Source organism: Mustela erminea, chromosome 16 (assembly GCF_009829155.1).
Source record: "Mustela erminea isolate mMusErm1 chromosome 16, mMusErm1.Pri, whole genome shotgun sequence".
NCBI lineage: Eukaryota > Metazoa > Chordata > Mammalia > Carnivora > Mustelidae > Mustela > Mustela erminea.
The window spans coordinates 46,404,150-46,424,444 of NC_045629.1; the positions used below are offsets into that span (position 1 = coordinate 46,404,150).

Sequence of the window (20,295 nt, forward strand, 5' to 3'; positions counted from 1 at the left end):
AAAAAGCAGTCTTTAGTTCCAACCCACGTTTCAGGTTAAGAGTTTTCAAAAACATTTCACACTTACCTTAATCTTGCCATTTCTGAGGAATTAGGGTTCTGCATCAAGTAGATGCAAGTAGGGCCAGGCCTGGTAACTCCTTACACAGTGTGCCTGCTTTGCTTAGTCTTTCAAAGCATTGCTTCGTTTAAGCTTTACATACACATCATTCTGCCACAAATTAATAAACCCAACTTTGTGGTACCACAGGTGTGTTCCTGGTTTTAAATGGTCTTTATCAATGGACATTAATGTTTATGACCACATTAAGTGCAAAACGGTAAATAGCATATGACCTTATTTCTGTTTTTAAAATATAAATACTTGGGGGGGGCGCCTGGGTGGCTCAGGGGGTTAAGCCTCTGCCTTCGGCTCAGGTTATGATCTCAGGGTCCTGGCATCTGGCTCTCTTCTCAGCAGGGAGCCTGCTTCCCCCTCTCTCTCTGCCTGTCTCTCTGCTTACTTGTGATCTCTCTCTGTTAAATAAATAAAATCTTTAAATAAATACATATATATATAAATACTTGGAAGGATGATTATATAGTTATATATGAAAAATGGTATTTGTATTATAAATACACTTTACTATATTTTTAAGGTTTTTTAAAAGGCATTTTTAGGGACAGTCAGGAAAAAAAAGGTGAAATTATTTTACATAATCAATACTTGCTAGGCTGCCAAAGGAACAGACACATTGTGTTACTACTACTGTATAATAGTTTAATTCATAAATCCATAGGTGTTATCCTAGAATGGGCAGTTGAACTTCTTAAGAAAGTAATCATTTTTCCCGTCTCTGGAAACAAAATGTTAAATGTGAGATTAAAAATCTAATTTCTTTTTTTTTTTTTTTTTAAGATTTTTTGGGGCGCCTGGGTGGCTCAGTGGGTTAAAGCCTCTGCCTTCGGCTCAGGTCATGATCCCAGGATTCTGGGATCGAGCCCTACATCGGGCTCTCTGCTCAGCGGGAAGCCTGCTTCTCTTCCTCTCTCTCTCTGCCTGCCTCTCTGCCTATTTGTGATCTCTGTCTGTCAAGTAAATAAATTTTTTTAAAAAATTAAGATTTTTTATTTATTTATCTGACAGAGATCACAGGTAGGCAGAGGAGGCAGGCAGAGAGAGAGAGAGGAAGAGAAGCAGGCTCCCTGCTGAGCAGAGAACCTGATTCAGGGCTCCATCCCAGGACCCTGGGATCATGACCCGAGCCAAAGGCAGAGGCTTGAACCCACTGAGACACCCAGGTGCCCCATAAAAATCTAATTTTATAAATACAAATGGAATTTGGAAACTTTTTAGGGCTAAAGAAGATCTAATGTCATCATCAAGTTTTTGGCCTTGTAACTTACATTGTCTTTAATTATAAGTCTATATAAAGCTTAGCAAGAGTAATAGTTCGTTTTTACTGTTTATTTACAAAACTCCCTTCCACCCACTAATCAACATGCATTACAACACTACTGAAAGTAGGTCAAAATACTCTTTAATACATTTTGAGTATTAGATGCTTATAGATCTTACCCTCTTTTCTAGTCTTTGAGAAAGTCTGTACAATTGACCCTTGACAATTGACTCGTTTCAACTGCCTGGGTCCACCAACACGTGAATTTCTTTCAGTAAACACGGTACAGTACCCTAAATGTATTTTCCTTAAGATTTTTTTAAACATTTTTTTCTCTAGTTTACTTTACAGTAAGAATATAATACCCAATACATATACAAAAATATGTTAGGTGACTGTTCTTGTTCTTGGTAAGACTTCCAGTCAACAATAGACTATTAAGTTTTGAGGAAGTCAAAAGTTACATTCCACTGTCCAGGAGACAGTGCCCCTAACCCCTCAGTTGTTCAAGGGTCAACAGTATTTAGTCCACTTAAGACACTTGTTTACACGCTAATTATTTAATGATTAAACAGCTTCCTTACAGCAACATGGAAAGAAACCCTAAGGCACCCCGCAAACATCATCTTTGTAATCAAAATCCGAAAGGGCAATTCATTTCTTCCTAACTCTACCCAGAAATGGTCAACACAGATTCTAAAAATAGAATTTTGTCAAACTCCTTTTGTGGTCTTGAATGAAAGCTTAAAATAAAACAAGGACGCGTAAACACAGTCCAATGTGCTTCTCTTGTTATTTCTCATTAAAGCTACAAATTAGTAGGAAAATAGTGCCGCCCACGGGCTTCGCAAGTTTTGAATTCCGGGGAACACCCAGAGCAGGAGTGAATGAGCGAAATTGATGCGAACCGCCCCAGCCAGGCCAGCGAATGATAGGCACGCGGCGTGCTGGTTGGCCCTGAAGAGAAAAAGCCAGTTTGTGAATGAAACCTGGGGCTTGGAAGAGGAACGTCCAGCTTCATACTCGGTTAAGCCCACTCTGGAAGAACCTAGCCGTGTGACCCAGGGAGAAAACGCTGACTCCATTTACACCACTCCCAGAAAAAGAATGGAGAAAACCTACACCTACTAGGGCGCCTTTGACCTAAACACCCGCCCGACCCGCTTTCACGCTCTTCACCCTCTCCCCTCTCCCCCCCACCCCCGACTTCCTCGAAAGCCCCTCCCCTGGACTCAGCCAAAGCGCCACGTCTCCTAACGCCGAAGCACCAGCTACCCCGCGGAGGCTTCCTGCCGTTAACCCCTCCCAGACTCCCGCCCCAGGTCTAAGATCCCCAGGCTCCGAGCCTCCCCTAGGCCACGACGGGTCACCGCCAACTGCAGGAGCCGCGCCCTCGACCCAACGGCTCCCGCCCCGCCGCGCCCCGCCCGGGCCCACGTGACACCCACGACCCGCCCATGGCGCCCACGTGACCCGCGGCCATCCCCGCGCGCGGCGTGGATCGCGGCCGGAGCCGCCATTGTTCCGCCGAGGGACGACAGCGGGGCCTGGCACTGGCGCCGAGACGCCGCTTAGCGGCCGCCACTGGAGACACTCCCTCCCGCCGCCCCCCTCCTCTTGGCGGCGGCGGAGCGAGGCTGACTAGGGGGACCTGGGAGCCCCCTCTCCTGGCGGCGGCAGCTGCCGATCCCCGGCTCCGGCGCGAGGGGCGGCCGCGATGCGCTCAGCCTGAGGCAGTCCGGCCCGGCCCTTCTTCGCCTCCCCTGACTCTTGTACAGCGTCCGTGCGCCCCGGCGTCATCCTGCGAGTCTCGCTGACGGAGGGAAGATGGCTGCACAGAGCTGGCAGGACGAGCTGGCCCGGCAGGCCGAGGAAGGCTCGGCTCGGCTGCGGGAAATGCTTTCGGTTGGCCTAGGCTTTCTGCGCACCGAGCTGGGCCTCGACCTGGGGCTGGAGCCGAAGCGGTACCCGGGCTGGGTGATTCTGGTGGGCACCGGCGCGCTGGGGCTCCTGCTGCTCGTCCTGCTCTGCTACGGCTGGGCCGCGGCTTGCGCCGGCGCCCGGAAAAAGCGGAGGAGCCCGCCCCGCAAGCGGGAGGAGGCGGCGGCAGTGCCGGCCTCGGCCCCTGACGATCTAGCCCTGTTGAAGAATCTCAGGAGCGAGGAGCAGAAGAAGAAGAACCGGAAGAAATTGCCCGAGAAGCCCAAAGTGAGTAGGGGTGGAGCGGCGGTAGACGAGGGGCCAGGGGCCGGCGTGGAAAGCCTCGGGAGAGCGGGAGGCCGACCCCGGCCGAGCCCCAGCCGCCCCCAGCCGGGAGTGGAAAAGGAAAGAGTGAGGTTAGTCCAGAGCTGGGACTCTGATCTCTCTAGCCAGAGGAGGTGACCGGTGGACACGTTACTGGGGAATCGTGGAGACTGGGGAAGTGTAGGACGGGTGGGGAAGACCAGCTTCGAGGAGGGAAGTTAGCGGCGTGGGGGTACGTTTAAATTGAAGCGCCCAGAGGTCAAGCAGCTTTCGGGGACCTGGACGGCCGGATATAGATACCAGCCCTTCTCGGGGCCTACTGGGTAGGCTGCGTGTGTAGAGAGTAATGGGACCTTAAGGTGGTGTTGGGAAGTTGTGCAAAGACTGCGCCTGGAAGACAGCGTCAAGTCACATGGAGACGGTAGCCAGTGGAGGAAATTCGATGACCTAAAAAATCTGGGGCTTACGGAGGATTAAAAGTACCCAGGTCTAGACGCGCTTCCATTTTAGTTAGACTGTTTAAGGGAAATGGTTGCCCACTCCTGTTCTTGTGAATGTGGCCGGTGGAGGCAAGGCAGGAGGGAGTCGGTTGCCGTATATACTTTGGGGTACGTGGCCCCATGAGAGAGAGCTCAGGCACATTCAGCGGTGTGAAACCGCATTCAGGTTTTGAAATAGAGTAAAAGGGGATGACAGAGCAGAATGGTGCAGTCTGAAAGAGAGATTTAGGCACCCATTTACCGGACCACGTGTGGAAATGAGAGCATCACGTCCATTTTATCATGCCTTTCTCTTTTATTTTTTTTTATTGCCGTTTCCCCATGATATCTTTTATAGTTTTGTTTTGTTTTTTAAACATAGTTGAGCAGAGTTTGGAGGATGTGCAGGATTAGAAACCGCCCTTAGCCCATTTTTATATACACTGAATTAAGTTCTTTGCCTTTCAGTACAATAAATGTAACCAAGGCCATACTTTGTGAAATGCACTGTGGTCTGTGTTGGGGAGTGGGAGGTACCCACACAGGAGTTGGAATCAATCCTGGAGACTAGTGTAGGAGACGGATTCATAAGTCATGCCTGTAGTACATAAACAGGTGCTGTAGGAGCCCAAGTGGTGTTAATGAGGTCTGGAATGTGGGAGACCAGTTCTGTTGAAGGGATTGGAAGAAGTGGGATTTGAGTTCAAACTAAAGCAATGAGAGTATTGTTGGTACCAGTACAAAGAATAAGTCAGTATTGGAGCAGTGACAGGTCATAGTGCATTATTAGACCTAGGTAAATGATCACATTTTGTCTGCTGATTAAGAGGATGTAAAATACATACAAAATCTGGGCAAGGTACAGCTTTGTCAGTATGAAGTCTGCTTTAAGTTAGAAGAGGAAATAGAACTGATTTGGAACATATGTAATTAAATTTGTTGAGCATATCAAATGTTACCAGAAAGTAATGTATCGTGAACACAGAGAAATTGGCTCCAAAATAAGCAAAGAAGGTGATCTTGAAAAAAACCACATACATTAGTAAGCCTAAACCCTGTGTGGATGAAGCAGGTTGTGAACATTGCAAAGCCCTGTTTAGGATGTCTAGAATTTCAGATAGACTTGAGTGCAGAGACAGGTGCCCCGGGATCCCATCTGAAGTGCATCATAACATTCAGATGACCTGTCTGAAGAAGGAACAGGCTTCTGTGAAACTTGTCCTGTGAAAAAGACTGATCAAACTTAGGACTTAATGCTTCTCTTTTTCGTTTTAGTTAAGGAATGGGGAAGTGAGTGAATAAATAAATCTAATATTAATCTTTGGGGAGTGGAGAATGGACGACTGATCAAATGGTTGAATGTTAATTGGGTGAGAAAATATCTTTGCCTACTTCATGGTATAGAGGTGTTGGAGAAGCTTGTCAACATTAACAGAATTCTAGTTTTCAAACTTTTTTTGACTGCAGCTTACAGTAAGAAACACATTTTACATTGTAGTACCTGTCTCCACCCTTACCCTATACACATACCAAACCATTCTGTTTTTCTTTAATGATATTTGTGACCCATCAGATTGGCTTCACATTTCATTGCAAGGTATGACCCACAGAAAATTACTGCTCTATGGGATTGAAAAGTGAAAGTATCCATTTGTGCAGTACTCAAATGCTTTGCACTGTGCTAAGTATTTACTTGGAGAAAAGCAGCATACTGCTTGCAAATCGAAGGCAGTATAAAGGAATACAATATTCATATGTCTCATTGTGAAGGGGATACAAAAGTAAAAGCTCAGTTACTTACTCCCCAGGGAGCTTTTTATTCCAGTTGTGGAAAAAGAGACACTAAAAAAAAATTAACAGTGCAGACCCATTATGGGCCCAGGATGCTGTGAACGGATTTATCATATAATCTGGCTTTGAATGTGAGTAGGAGCAAGGTAGTGGAAGAGGCTGAAGCAACAGAAAAGGCCCATTAGAGGAAGACACTCTGTCAGCCTGGTAGGAATGGGGACTAAACTTAAGTAAGGCATTTAACCTTGCTCTGTTTAGCTTGTCTTGTATATAAATTGAGAATCTTGAGTTAAAATACTGCAGAATTCCTCAAAATGTTATCTCTGACTACTTGCAGTAGAGTTACTTAGAATGTTTATTAAAATTTATGGATTCCTGAGCACCAGAAAGATCTTATCAATTCAAGATCTCTGGAACAGAGTCCAGTGAAGCTGCATTTTTAATGAGCTGCCTTGGTAAATCCTTGCTGTTAGTTTAAAAGTCATTCATTGGTGTAGGATCATAAGATCCACAGAGGAGGAGAGGTTTCTAAGTGGAATCGTGTTTAATCTTATAATCCGTCTCTTCATTACTACATCATTCTGATACACACTTTAGGATATACCTTACTCTGATCCAACTAAACTACTATGGGTTTGTGAAAGGATATTACATATATACTTAAATATTTTATGTTCATCATTTTATCCCATGATTTTTAGTTCTCTCTGAAGCCATTTTAAATTTTGCAAGTCAAGTTTTTAAAATTTGTTTCTAATAACTTATTTTCATCTGTAGAATAGGTATTATTTAGCTCTTTAATATCCCTATAAAGACTTTTTTACATTTTTATATCACTTTGTTTTTTGTCCCCTAATAATGCCTTGGCATAGGTTTTTTTAAGGTATGAATGCAGTTTATTTCCCTATTTAAAGTGGAGGGAGTGGCACTTTTCTCTGGGCTTATTGCTTGAGATTTTTGGAAATTATTGTTATGTAGATTCCATGACATGTAGTACAGTGTGAGTATTAAATAGGCACTCAGTAAATGTTTTTAACTTGACTTACTCTGAGCAGTGCTTTAGATAGATATGAGATCTCAGATAACTGGTCTTTAACAATCATTGTTTTGAATTTCAACTGGAAGCCTATAACCCAGGATCAACTTCAATAAAAATTTATTTCAGTGAAAAGGTTATTTTTATATTAGTGTAGGATTTCTCATAAAGATTTGCCGTAGTGCAGTTGTTGATATCAGTAAACTCAATGAACAGTGTTTTGTCTTGTTTGCTGCTGTGTAACCTTGCATGGTGCTTGACACTCAATAAATAATTACGGAATGCATGAAGTAGTAAGATGTCCTGCCAGTGTATTTATACAACTCATTCCCATTCTTTATGCCTGGTAAACAGCCATCTGAGCCATCTTTTTATTTTTACAGTGGATGATGGCTGTGTTTGCTTCTTCAGACTGAAATTTTGTGAGGTCCATCATTCTACAGCCAATAAATCATTCTAATAGTATGCCGTGTCTTTTGTAGTTCTTACTTCTGTTCCAGTTTCATTGCCATTGCCCTACTTTTGGAATTCATTACCTTTTGCTTCGACTATACTAACAGCATCCTAACTGGTTTTCCTGCTTCCTGTCTCTTTGTTGCCTTTCCTTTCTACCCACTCCTGCTAGTTAAATCTTTTAAAGCCTAGCTCTGATCATGACTTTCATGTTCACACCTTGTCAGTTGTTTCCCCATCACATGTTGAGTAAAATCCAATCTATGAGGTGGCCATGATGTAACCCCATCTTAGATTTATCTCTTAACCATTATCCCAAATGCATTACCATTAGCTAGGCTGCCTTATCTCTTTATTCATACTATTTTGTTCCATTAGAAGGTCTGTCTTTCTGTATCTGTAAAGTTTCAACCTATCTTTCAAGGAAGGCCTAGCTGTGGTTTTCTCTCCACTATAAAGCCTTCTCTAGCTCCCCAGGTAGAGTTAGTCTCTCTTTTTTATATATCTATTTTGTATTTTATTATGATATCTAAAGACAACAGAGCATTGCCTAGGAATGTACCTGTAGGGCAACTGAGATTTTTTCCCCAGCTCTGTGCAACATCCATGAGTGATCAGGGAAGCAAAATTGATTTTGGGATTAGAAATTAATTTTAGTGAGTAGGTGAACTTGCCAATAAGGAATCCCTGAATAATGGGGATCAACTTTGTACTAGTCTGTATCTGTAATTGGACCCTTCCTTTCACCTCCTCATATCTAGGTATCTGCTTGACTTCTCCAGTTGGAAATCTGGCATTTGTCTCAAATTTTAACATCTCCAAAAGAATTCATGATTCCTTGCTTTCTCCGGGTCTTCCTCATTTCTATAAATGGTAAATGAGTACCACCCATTCAGTTATTCAAGTCCCAAATCTAAGAATCATTCTCGATTCTTCCCTTTCTCTCACCTTGTATCTTCCCTACCTTATGTCTAATCTTTGAGCAAATACCATCCACTTTATCACCTAAGATGTGTATTCAGTCTGACTACTTACTCTCAGTTCTGTTGTCTGGCTCCTTAGCTCACTTTTGTAGCAATAGCTTCTGCAGGCTGCCTCCAATCCTAAAGCCAACACAACACTTGTCTAAAACCAACACTTCAAGGGCTTTTGCATTTTAAACCTCAACTTCTTTCATATGTGGCCCAGCACCTGCGTTTCTTTCTAAGTTGATTTTGAGTTAATTTCCTCTCATTATTACCTCTAGCTATAGTGATCTTTTTTCAGTTCCGCAAATTCCTTCACAACCCAGTGCCTGTATGTGAACTATTATTAACACTTCTGGAGTAATCTTTTCCCCCACTATTCTAATCAGCCCGTAGATTCTACCTTAAAACGCACCTTCCTAGATAATCATTTTCTGATCACCCTATTTGACATAGGCATCCCATTCTATTTTCTGTCTCAATTTTTGATATGTGGGTATTTTTTTAATTGTAAGTATCACAGTTTGCTTATTATTTACTCATCCAGTAATTTTTGGGGGGGGATCCTCTGCCTCCAGTGGGGAAAGCCTCGCTGGCCTCGAAATGCAGTGGCAAACAGTGCCCAGCACATGTAAGAGCCTTTAATAATTATTTGTTGAACTGAGTTCTGAACAGAGTAACTATAATGATATCTCACAGTTTAATTGGATAGTTTATTTAGCTAAATAAATTAATCTTTTAAGATACTCCAACAGAATTACTTTTTTTTATTCTTTTTTTTTTTTTTTTAAGATTTTATTTATTTCTTTGGCAGAGACAGATCACAAGTAGGCAGAGAGAGGAGGAAGCAGGCTCCCTGCCGAGCAGAGAGCCCAATGCAGGGCTGGATCCCAGGACCCTGAGATCATGACCTGAGCCGAAGGCAGAGGCTTTAACCCACTGAGCCACCCAGGCGCCCCAACTTTTTTTTATTCTTTTTTTTAAAGATTTTATTTATTTATTTGTAAGAGAGAGAGAGAGAGTGAGAGCGAGCACAGGCAGACAGAGTGGAAGGCAGAGTCAGAGGGAGAAGCAGGCTCCCTGCGGAGCAAGGAGCCCGATGTGGGACTCGATCCCAGGACGCTGGGATCATGACCTGAGCCGAAGGCAGCTGCTTAACCAACTGAGCCACCCAGGCGTCCCAACTTTTTTTTATTCTTAAGTAGTGGTTTTTCTATATCAATCCCCAGGTATTAGTAAAGGTAAATTATGTCACTTGCCACCTACATTATAGGATTTTCTTCTTACCTCTGTTCACTAGTCCCCTTAGTTCTAAATACTAAAAGAACAGTCATTTGAAAATGAGTAAATAAAAATAATCATTCAATGAAATAAATTTTGAGTCATAGTTAAAACAAATATTCCCTATTGTAGGAAAAGGAATCTTGAGATTCATAAAGATTAAATAACTTATTCAAGGTGATAGAGCAAAGGAGTTTCAAAAGCTAAACAGTATCCTGATTGTTAGTCTACAAACTCAACTGTTATTTCTGCTGTACCTCTCAGGTTTTCCTAGCATGTTTGCATTCAGAGAACAAATCCAGTTTCCCCAGTGAATTACAACTCTATGTATTTCTTTTAAAATTTACTTTTAGAATCAGAAGTTTGTACTGAAAATTGTAACGACTTTTACCGAAGCTCCAGATTTTGGCTCCATTTGCTTGGTTGTATGACAGGGCTTTTTCATCTTGTCATTTTATCCTGCCAGAGGCCTAGTAGAAAAGACCTTTAATAGTTCTGCTTATCTTAGATACCGAGAGCAGCAGTAAACCCTCTGAACACTTGGGGTTTCTTTTGCATTTGGACATTACTGATTGATGCCGTACTTCTCAAGTTCATGAAAGCTTTGATGGTATCTTTAAATTATTATTATTCAGGCAAACTCAAGAACTCTAAATAAGGAATTGGTGTTATTTGACCAGTTTTAAAGTTTACTTTTTTCTCTTCAGCTATGCTAGTCGTTTTCAAACTATGCCACAGAATGCCAGTATTCCAGAGGGCATCCAGCAAGCTCTGAGAAAGTACATGGCTGTGTCTCTGCTGTATCATGTATAGTTCTTACCTCAGTACCCATCAGAAGTCAAACCTTAGAAACCAGTAATACTGTATTGAATTCTTCAGAAATCCTCTTAGTATAATTTGGCCAGGTGATAGGTATGGAGAGTCATCTCTCTATCCTGTGAAAGTAGCTCTGAGCATTCCTGATGCAGTCAACAGGTAATCTGGAATTCCTGAAAAGAGTTGAGTCTTTGGCTAGCTGCTTAGAAGGCAAAAAGAATCTTTACCACTAAAGGAAATATCTCAGGATATACAGCAAGATTTTGCAAATTTGAATTATAGGCCGTGTTTGTAAAATTGTTCTCTCAGTTATTAAGAGTTTAAAATTGGAGTTGAATTTATTTATTTATTTAAGATTTTATTTATTTATTTGACAGAGAGAGATCACAAGTAGTCAGAGAGGCAGGCAGAGAGAAAGGAGGAAGCAGGCTCCCTGCCAAGCAGAGAGCCCGATGCGGGACTGGATCCCAGGACCCTGAGACCATGACCTGAGCCGAAGGCAAAGGCTTAACCCACTGAGCCACCCAGGCGCCCTGGAGTTGAATTTAAAAATAATTTCGTAAGTTACTATGACTGAAGCTGTAGTTTATTGTGTATTTAGTGTATGTGATTGATACATTCACATTAGGCAGAGGAAAGACACAAAATTCGTGCTTTCAAGTAAATGACAAGGAATTGTTCTATCATGAATTTCTATCAGAACTCTTCAGACTAAAACTGACTGAGGCAAGGTCTTGTTCATCAGATAAGTCGATGTGTATAAAGCATCTGGCAAGGTACTTGGCACATGGCACATACTTGGAAATTGCCAGTTATTGTCAGGCTATATTCTAGTCTAATCTGTCAGCTAAAGATGATACACCTTGAATTTCTGTAACATCTTGCCTTTTATCTTCTTTAGGAAGGGTGTAATATATACACTTGTGCTTCTTGTATGTTCAGTATAACTTTAAGCCAAGAAAATTGAAATTCCAGTGAAGTAGTAACTTCTCTAGGGTGGTACGCATTTGAGAATTCAACTCTGGTTTCGGCTTGCCTTCAAAACCCATACTGTTTGCCTTTAATGGGTGGGGTTAGAGAGGTAGGGAGAAGCGGGTAGAGTATACCTTTTGTCTTGTATTTTATTTATTTTTTTTTAAGATTTTATTTATTTATTTGGCAGACAGAGATCACAAGTAGACAGAGAGGCAGGCAGAGAGAGAGAGGAGGAGGAAGCAGGCTCCCTGCTGAGCAGAGAGCCCGATGCGGGGCTCGATCCCAGCACCCCGGGATCATGACCCGAGCCGAAGGCAGAGGCTTTAACCTACTGAGCCACCCAGGCGCCCCACCTTTTGTCTTGTATTTTAATATGTGATGTTACCTTCTTCCTTTGTTAGGTTCTAAGCTTTTTGAAGGCAGCTTTTGGGCCTCACTTACCTTTGTTTCAAGGTTTTAAGGGTTCTACATATTACTCTACTGTGTTCACTTACTGGATGTTGAGTTAATGAACATAAGTGAATATGATACAATTTTCTTTTCTTAGAAAATGGTGAAACTATAAGCAGTTTCTCGGATTTTTTTAAAGAAAGATAATATTACATTGCTGTCTCTAGAGCAAGTCTGGACTATTTCTGACCTCTGAGAGGATACATTTACTTATCATTTGTATTCTGTTAACTTCCCAAAAGAATTTGTGTCTGGAGTACTGAACACGTGTACTGTTTGTTGGCCCTCTTAACCACCAAGACCTAACATTTATTTTGAGCTCACTGGTTTGAAAAGTGACCTGAATGCTAGAACATGGGGATGGGGATTTGAGCCATCATAGCCGTGTTCTCTCCTTTATTGTCATTTTAATAAGAAACTTGTATAAGACAAGTACCTACTTTTTTTTTTTTTTTTTAATATTACAGATGATGAAATCCAGTGTTAAGTCAAGGAAAATGCTTATAACCACAAGGAGTAAAAGCAGAGATTGAGTCTTGATCCCAGTTTTGTCCAGTTCCAAAGCCCATGGTCTTTTCATATTCCTTTTTTTTTTTTCTTTTTGTGTAGTTGGTAGACTACCCTTCTAGTTTCTAAACTTAAGGCATTTCCAAGTAATGTGAAGTCATGGTTTTTATATTTTATGTCTAGAAATAAAATTTACATAGCTAAGTGAAAATGGGATTCTAAATGATTTCATTTTAAAAGTCAAATGTTAGACTTCATATATGCTTATCTTAGAGGTAGATTCTTTTGCAATTTAGAATCAGTTCCACAAATATGTGCAGGCTGCTCAAATGGCGTAGATGTCTGTTCAGCATATCTTCTTATTCTGAACTTCAACATGCTTGGAGGGCAAATTCCTTTCATTTGTCCTTGTTCCTGAGGTCCCTAGCCCAGTGCCTGGTACTTAAGTACTTAATAAACGTTTATGGAATTGTATGGACTTAATAATTTGAAGGTTGACTGACATGAAGAATTTTCTTTCCTTTATATCAGACATTATTAAATAAGAGACCCTATTCCTCTATGTGTCCCCCTTCTGCATTTTATTTTCTTGTCAGCTAGGTATTTTCATTCTGGTTTATCCCCACCCTTCCCAACACACACACATACACAATGTTCTTTTTGAAAGAATCTGGCGTGGGAGTTGGGGAATATATAATAATAAGACAGACACAGCGATGCCTACACGGAGTTTATCCGTGTACGAAATGATTATGTCATTCTTCTGTTACTGGTTGATTTTCTTTAGATTTGGAGGATGCTCTTGTCTAATTTAAAATATAGATTGTATGCTATATATGAAATTAACCTTGGTTGGCCCTGGAAGGAACCCTCAGAGTGTTCCAGAAAATTTTATACTAGCATGCAATAAGAGGCCCATGTAGTTGCTAATCTGTGGAAACACACCATATATATTAAGGCTTCGCGATGAGAGAAGATAATACTTTTGTGTAAAACCCAGATTGGCAGTCAGGTTGTATTTAAAGTGTTGGTTTGCAGTTAGTTATTTTTCATGTGAGCAGATTTACGTGATATGCTTCCATTACTGGATTTGCTGATTTAAATATGGTTAATGATTTTCCAGGATGCGGCCTTCTCCAGCTAGTGGAGTAAGAGGACAGATTAGTGTTTCTGATGCGTAGAAGAGGCATAGCCACCATAGTGTATCCTTTTCTCCTGCTGCCCAAGAGCTCTTTGACTCTATTCTTGGGAAAGGAGGCTTATTGTTTCATAATATCAGGCTTTTTGGGGGGGTTGTTGCTCCTGGTAGTAGCGAGAGCGATTTAAAGCCCGAGGATTAGTGTAACATTGGGAAATCTGCATAGACAGAGGAACAGCTACAGTCACAGCCATTGCTTAAGTTTATTCTGTTGCAGAGAAGGAAGTAAAATTGGCACAGGTCTGCCATGTGGGACCAACATCTCTGCATGGCGGTCATTTCAGAATCTATGAAATGGAAACTGAGTGTTCCCTTTGTAAGTCACTGACAAAGGACTTCAGACTTCCTAGTTAAGAGAAAAGGTTGTTTCATCTTTCATTTGGGAAGCTGTATCAGCAATGTTTGCAGTTGATCTCAAAGCAATTGCATTGAACTTTTTAGGTATTTTTAATCACTTAATTTCTCACCTTTTAGCAGTTAGTAGATAAGCTAAAATGAGTTAGTATAGTCATTTACATGAGTAAAATGGAAGTGCTGTCTGAGTGACTTTGATGGAAAGTTTCCTGGAGGGATTAGCTAAGTGAAGTGTTTAGAAATGTAAGCTTGCGGGGTGCCTGGGTGGCTCAGAGGGGTGCCTGGGTGGCTCAGAGGGTTAAGCCTCTGCCTTCAGCGCAGGTCATGATCTCAGGGTCCTGGGATCAAGCCCCGCATCGGGCTCTCTGCTTAGTGAGAGCCTGCTTCCTCCTCTCCCTCTCTGCCTGCCTCTCTGCCTACTTGTGATCTCTGTCTGTCAAATAAATAAATAAAATCTTTAAAAAAAAAAAAAAAAGAAAGAAAGAAAAGAAATGTAAGCTTGCGAGCTGCCAGTTAGAGGTGGGAAACTGGAGTTGGAGCTGCAAGATGGCTCAGGTGGCCTAAGGCTTGTATAGAAAGGTAAAGCCAACCATGGGAAATCAGAAAAGGTCTGGCTAAAGAGAATAGAACTAAGAACTAGCATATGAGAATTGACAGGTAAGATGGTGATATTAGAAAGTAAAAATAAGGGGCGCCTGGGTGGCTCAGTGGGTTAAAGCCTTTGCCTTCAGCTCAGGTCAAGATCCCAGGATGCTGGGATCGAGCCCCGCATTGGGCTCTCTGCTCGGCAGGGAGCCTGCTTCCTCCTCTCTCTCTCTGCCTGCCTCTCTGCCTACCTGTGATCTCTGTCTGTCAAATGAATAAATAAAAAACTTTAAAAAAAAAAAAGAAAGAAAGAAAGTAGAAATAGTTTTATATTCCTGTTGTTGGTGTTGTTTTTAAGATTTTATTTATTTATTTGACATACAGAAATCACAAGTAGGCAGAGAGGCAGGCAGAGAGAAGAGAGGGGAAGCAGGCTCCCTGCTGAGCAGAGAGCCCGATGGACCCTGGGATCATGACTGGACCCTGGGATCATGACGTGAGCTGAAGATAGAAGCTTTAACCCACTGAGCCACCCAGGTGCCCGCTCTAAGTCCAAATTCCTTTCAGGATTTTCTTACCTTTCTCTTTGTAGTACCCCTGCCCCTCCACCCCAAACATACACATATACATACACAGGAAGGCGGATTAGAGGAAGCAGCAGGAAAGTGACAAAACAGCACAGGAGAAAGAAAACTGAATGAAGAATGAGGAGACCTGGTTTTGGCATCTGACTTCAATAAGTTGCTTAAGAGCCAGCTGATTAAATTGGGATTAATTGGAAATTTCATCAGCTAAAAGACAGCTTTTGTTTCGGTTTTTCTGCCATAAATCTTTGGGAAGCCTACAAATTGGGTTTTAGAATATTAATGGTCTCTCTCTAACTGTATGTCCCTGATAATTTTGAACAAACTCAGGGAAAGTCAAGTTGTAGAAAATTGAACATTTGTGTTGTTTTCTTGAGTTTGGCTTGGCTATAGTGAGTAATCTGGTTGGTGGAAGTCTGTTCTGTAAGAATGGGAAATAAGACAACTGAAACGAATGTATATTGATTTACTAACTCACTGTTGGAATATGAGGGGACTAGCCAAGTAAAAAGTAGTAGTAGGATCCATAAAGAAGAGGTTAGAATACAGATACCTCGACTCCATTCTAAATACATTTCTGGTGATAGAGCTCAGAAATGTTTTTTGGGGGGGTAGGTGGGGTTTAACCACAAAATGAGTGACTCTAATTAAAAGCCAGATTTGGAATTCACAGACTTAATCTTATTCATGGACACCTGTAAGAACTATCATTATTTTAGAGGAGTGTCAAAGTTGAGGTAGCCTTTCTTAAGCTGTAGGGGTGGACTGGTAAATTTCTTAACCCCAGAACAGTAGGTCCATTAGATAATTACAGTAATTAGAATTACAAGGGACATTAGAGATAATCTAATACAGAGGCCAACAAACTATGGTCCATGGACCAGATCTGGCCCTCTACCTGTGTTTTGTAAATAAAGCTTTATTGGAACACAGCCAAACTCATTCATTTATTCATCTATGTCTGCCTTTGTACTACAGTAGCAGAGTTTTGTAGTTGCGGCAGAGACAGTATGGCCCACCAAGCCTAAAATATTTCCTGTTCCTTTACTGACAAAGTGTGCCGAATATTGAGTAGATCAGATCTGTCATTCTATATATGTAGAAATAAGATTCAAAGACAATGACTGAAACATTCGGAGATGACATAACTAATTGGCAGAGTGCAAGTGCAGGTTAGTCCCCTGTTTTCCTGCTTTCAGTCCATTATTTTTAGTTGGACAGAAAATATATTGTGGTACAGAGTTTTGTTTGTAGGTTCATTATTAATTCTATTATGAAACACAGTTACTATGAACAGTAGGCCAGGTCTTACATAACATGCCTATACAGAAACCTTTTAGATTTGGGTCAGGGTAGAATTTGATTGTAGTATATTCTGTTTCCTGAGTATAAATCTTTGGTTTGACCTATCGAGTAGTTTGATAACAAGATTCTTTCTGTTGCCTGTGCAGCCTAATGGACGGACTGTTGAAGTGGCTGACGAGGAAGTTGTCCGAACTCCTCGAAGTATTACAACAAAGCAGCCCTTAGAGGCAGATAAGAAAAATGAAAAGGTAAGCTTGAGAACATATGAAATTATATGCAAAGCTCTTAATAAAGAGAGTAACATATAAAAATGATGATTTTCTGTTTCACTAAAGTGTACATATACTCCCCATTTAAGGACAACTGAAAATCTGAATTTGTCATAGCAGATAGGTGGCACAGGTCTAAGTAAGTTGTTTTATTTTTTTACTTTTAAAAGGAAGGATATCACCAAGTATTTTAATAATACTGTGGCATTATTAAATTCATTTTGCCAAAATAATTTACTCATGTGTTGAACATCTTTTATGAGTAAGTATTCCAGGTATGTAACATTCCTCTTATTTGAAAACCAAATTGCGTTATCTTTCTTAACAGTGCACTTCTAACATGAAGAGCTTACCAAAATGTTCTGTGGTGTTAAGGGTTGAAACAAATTTCTGTTCTGATGGAGATACAATTCTTATTAGGCAGTTTGACTTTGTTTAACAAAAGAGAATGTTCCATATTCATTATTATTATACTTAGTAAAAGGTTTAGATGTGCACTCTTAAGTTTTCAAATAAGATAACCTATCATACCCCATAAATGGTACATTCCTGGGATTTTATTCAGTTTTCAGTTTTCAGTGTTAGAACTGACCCAGTTTTTATTTGACTCAGTTTAGTTTGCAAGTAGGCAAAATATAAAAAACTGTTAACAGTGGGTTGTTCTGCTATGGGGGAGGAACTTTGATTTAAGTCCTTTTGGTATATTAATTACTTGCCCACCCCCTTTCCCTTTTAAAACCCTACACATGCATACTCCTTTTCAAGAAAGACAAAACAAAAAATAATCAGAGGTAGGTAAATGGTTTCTAGGAATTAGCATGCAACATTCCAGTCCTATAGAATAGTAGTATGAAATGGTTGCTACAGTTTCTTCATGCTTGCAGTTTCAAAATGTCTAAAAAACTGGCAATATCAATTCTCCCCTTTAATCCGATACAATTGGTCTAGGGCCAAGATAGCTGCACGTAGGATGGCTTAAAATGAAGGATATTTGTAGAAAAGAGTTAAATTTGTGCCTGATTTTGCCTTTGGCCGAAAAATAAATAGTAAGTGACTTATATTAGCAAATAAGGATACAGTTTCAGGATTGTGAATTTACAGGATGAGTAGTTCATATGTCTAATATGGATTTATACTTCTTCCATCTAAAGTTTCTTTATTTCTGGGTTTTCTCTCTACTAGTGAGCATTTTATGCTTGTTCTTGCTTCTAGTTCCTGAATTACCCTGAAAAATTTGTAGTTAGAATGATAGATGAATTACCATCCATTTCTGATTAATGAATCATATAGTGACTGGGTGTATGAGGATATAAAACTACAGTTTAGAGTTTATAATCATTCTGAAATTAGTGATAGAAAATAATTACAGTAATGGATATTTGTTAGTATCTGTGATATGGCAGGCACTATGCAAGGTGAGGTATGTGTATGAGTATATTTACATGTATCTAGTAGAGACAAGTTACTCAGTACCCACTGGGTGTACTTTTAAGACTTACAGAAAATTTATATGCTCCTTTATGCTCACAAGAGCACTGAGGAGGTGGTATTATACCTATCTTACAAATAAGAAACCTGAGGCATAACTTAACCAAAGCTACTAAAAATAGTTCTATCTTCCACCCATCTGACTTCAAAGTCTGTGATTTTTACTGCTCTGTATGATTTCTGATCCTTTCATAAACTCTGCAAGGCTGATAAGGGCTCTGAGGCATAGAGGGATTTTACAGTTTCACTCATTTCATAGTTTGTGAAGTAGGATTTGAATCCAGCTCATTCTGGTGCCAAAGCCCGTGCACTTGTGAATCACTTGATGGTACCGCCTCCTTTCAGTTGCTGTTGCTTTTTTCAGGACAGAGCTTCTGCCTTTGGTTTGCTGCCTTTTCGATTTGACTTTTTGCATAATAGTAAATGCTGCAACTCATGGCTAGTGTTTCTTTTTGCCATCCGCATCTTGGAATTCACGCTTTTTAACTTGTTTCAGTCCAAGAGACCTCATTTCAGTTAATTTTTTATGCTCTTGCACTGTGTATGTTTTTGTGTGTTTTAAATATATTTTTTAAGACTTTCTATTTTTTTGTAAGATGCTTGTCATAGATCTACTTATAAACCTTTATACGCATTGTTGTGTATTTGTTTTCCTCTCAGAGCCGTATCTTGGGCAATTTGAGAGGTACAGTTTGCCTATAGAATAATTGCCCTCTCAGCTGTGATATTGAATATCTTGCCCTGTCACTTGAGTAAACCTCACAGAGAAAAACATTGCTAAAAACCATATATGACAAGAGTTACAGACCTTGAGTCTATAAAGCAAGTTAAAGTACAGTAGTTTTCTAGGTCTTTATTCGGCTGTGAAGGTCAGTGCTTCATTGATACTGGTCTCTAGCAGAATCTATACAGTACCGTTAGCTAGGCATTGTGCTACTAGATGCTGAAGGGAATAAGAAGAATGGAAGACATACTTAACCTTCAGAGAGATTGCAGTCTAGTTAGGAAATGCAAGCACAAGAAAAGATAGCAGGCAACAAGTCTCTGAGTGCCAGATATTCAGAGGAATAAGATTATCCTATTTGGGAGGCTAGAAAAGATTGATTTAATAGGACTTTCAAGGTTGGGGGTGGTATTTCAGTAACTGGAAGTGAGGAGGCCATTTCTGGCAGGTGAGAGGAACAAATGAACAACAATCACACACTTCAGCTGGAGCAAAAGAACATATTCAGACATACTCAACAGAAAGCCCTAGACAAGTTTGGTCAGGATGGGCGGGGGTATGATAAAAATAGATGTGTTCAGCTGGCAGCAACATTTGTGAAAACAAATCAGGCTTGCATCAGTGATTATGAGGGTCTGAATTAAGATAGAAGGTTAAAAGATTGTCAGTAAGAGAGACAATAGAAACAAAAATGTGTGAAATTTGGTCACTGTCGGGTTTTTCAGGACAAAGTCAGTGGAGTCCTGCTGAATAGTAGTGTCACTCATAAGTAATAATAAGCTCTTGCATTTTATGATGCTACAATAATACAAATATTTGCACATCTCTTAATCCTGTTGAATAACTCTTGGTTGGGGATGGAGGAGAATATAATCATTTCTTCAAATCCAGCTCATTAAAGGGTTCAGTGGATTGCCCAGCAATACATAGCTAGTAAACAACGATCCCTCAATTTTGTGCAGGCAACATTTCTCAAAGTGTGGTTCATGGACCCCTGGGTATCAGGGACCTTTTGTTGGGTCCTGGAAGACAAAACTGTTTTCATAGTAATAGAGACATTATTTGCCTTTTTTGCTGTGTTGAATTTGCATTAATGGTACAAAAACAATAGCAGGTATTGCTAGCACAAATCATGACGGTGACACCAAACCACTAGTAGCTGATTCTTTATTGCAGTCCACTCACAATTAAAAAGAAAAAGAATGCTAGTTTCACTTAAGAGTATCCTTAAGCTGTAAAAATGATCATTATTAGTTTTATTAAATCATGACCTTTGCACACTTGCCTTTTAATTATTTTATATGATGAAATGGGAAGTATACATACAGTGTGCTGTGTAGTGAAGAACAGGGGTTGTCCTGAGGAAAAACACCCATACAGTTGAGCTGCAGTCTGGATAGTCACTTCATCCAT

General features: G+C 40.6%; 1 protein-coding gene across 3 annotated transcripts in view; it reads left to right on the forward strand.

Annotated features, from left to right (window-relative positions):
* The first annotated feature begins 2,718 nt into the window (after positions 1-2,718).
* MTDH (metadherin) overlaps positions 2,719-20,295 on the forward strand; it is a 59,368-nt gene continuing 41,791 nt past the window's right edge. Inside the window, exons 1-2 of one of the 3 annotated variants that reach the window (XM_032315544.1) lie at positions 2,719-3,586; positions 16,548-16,649. In XM_032315544.1, the coding sequence (XP_032171435.1) occupies positions 3,206-3,586; positions 16,548-16,649 (483 nt within the window). In that variant the 5' untranslated portion in view covers positions 2,719-3,205. The remainder of the gene's footprint in view (positions 3,587-16,547; positions 16,650-20,295) is intronic. The other 2 variants (XM_032315546.1, XM_032315545.1) reach the window with 2 other exon arrangements.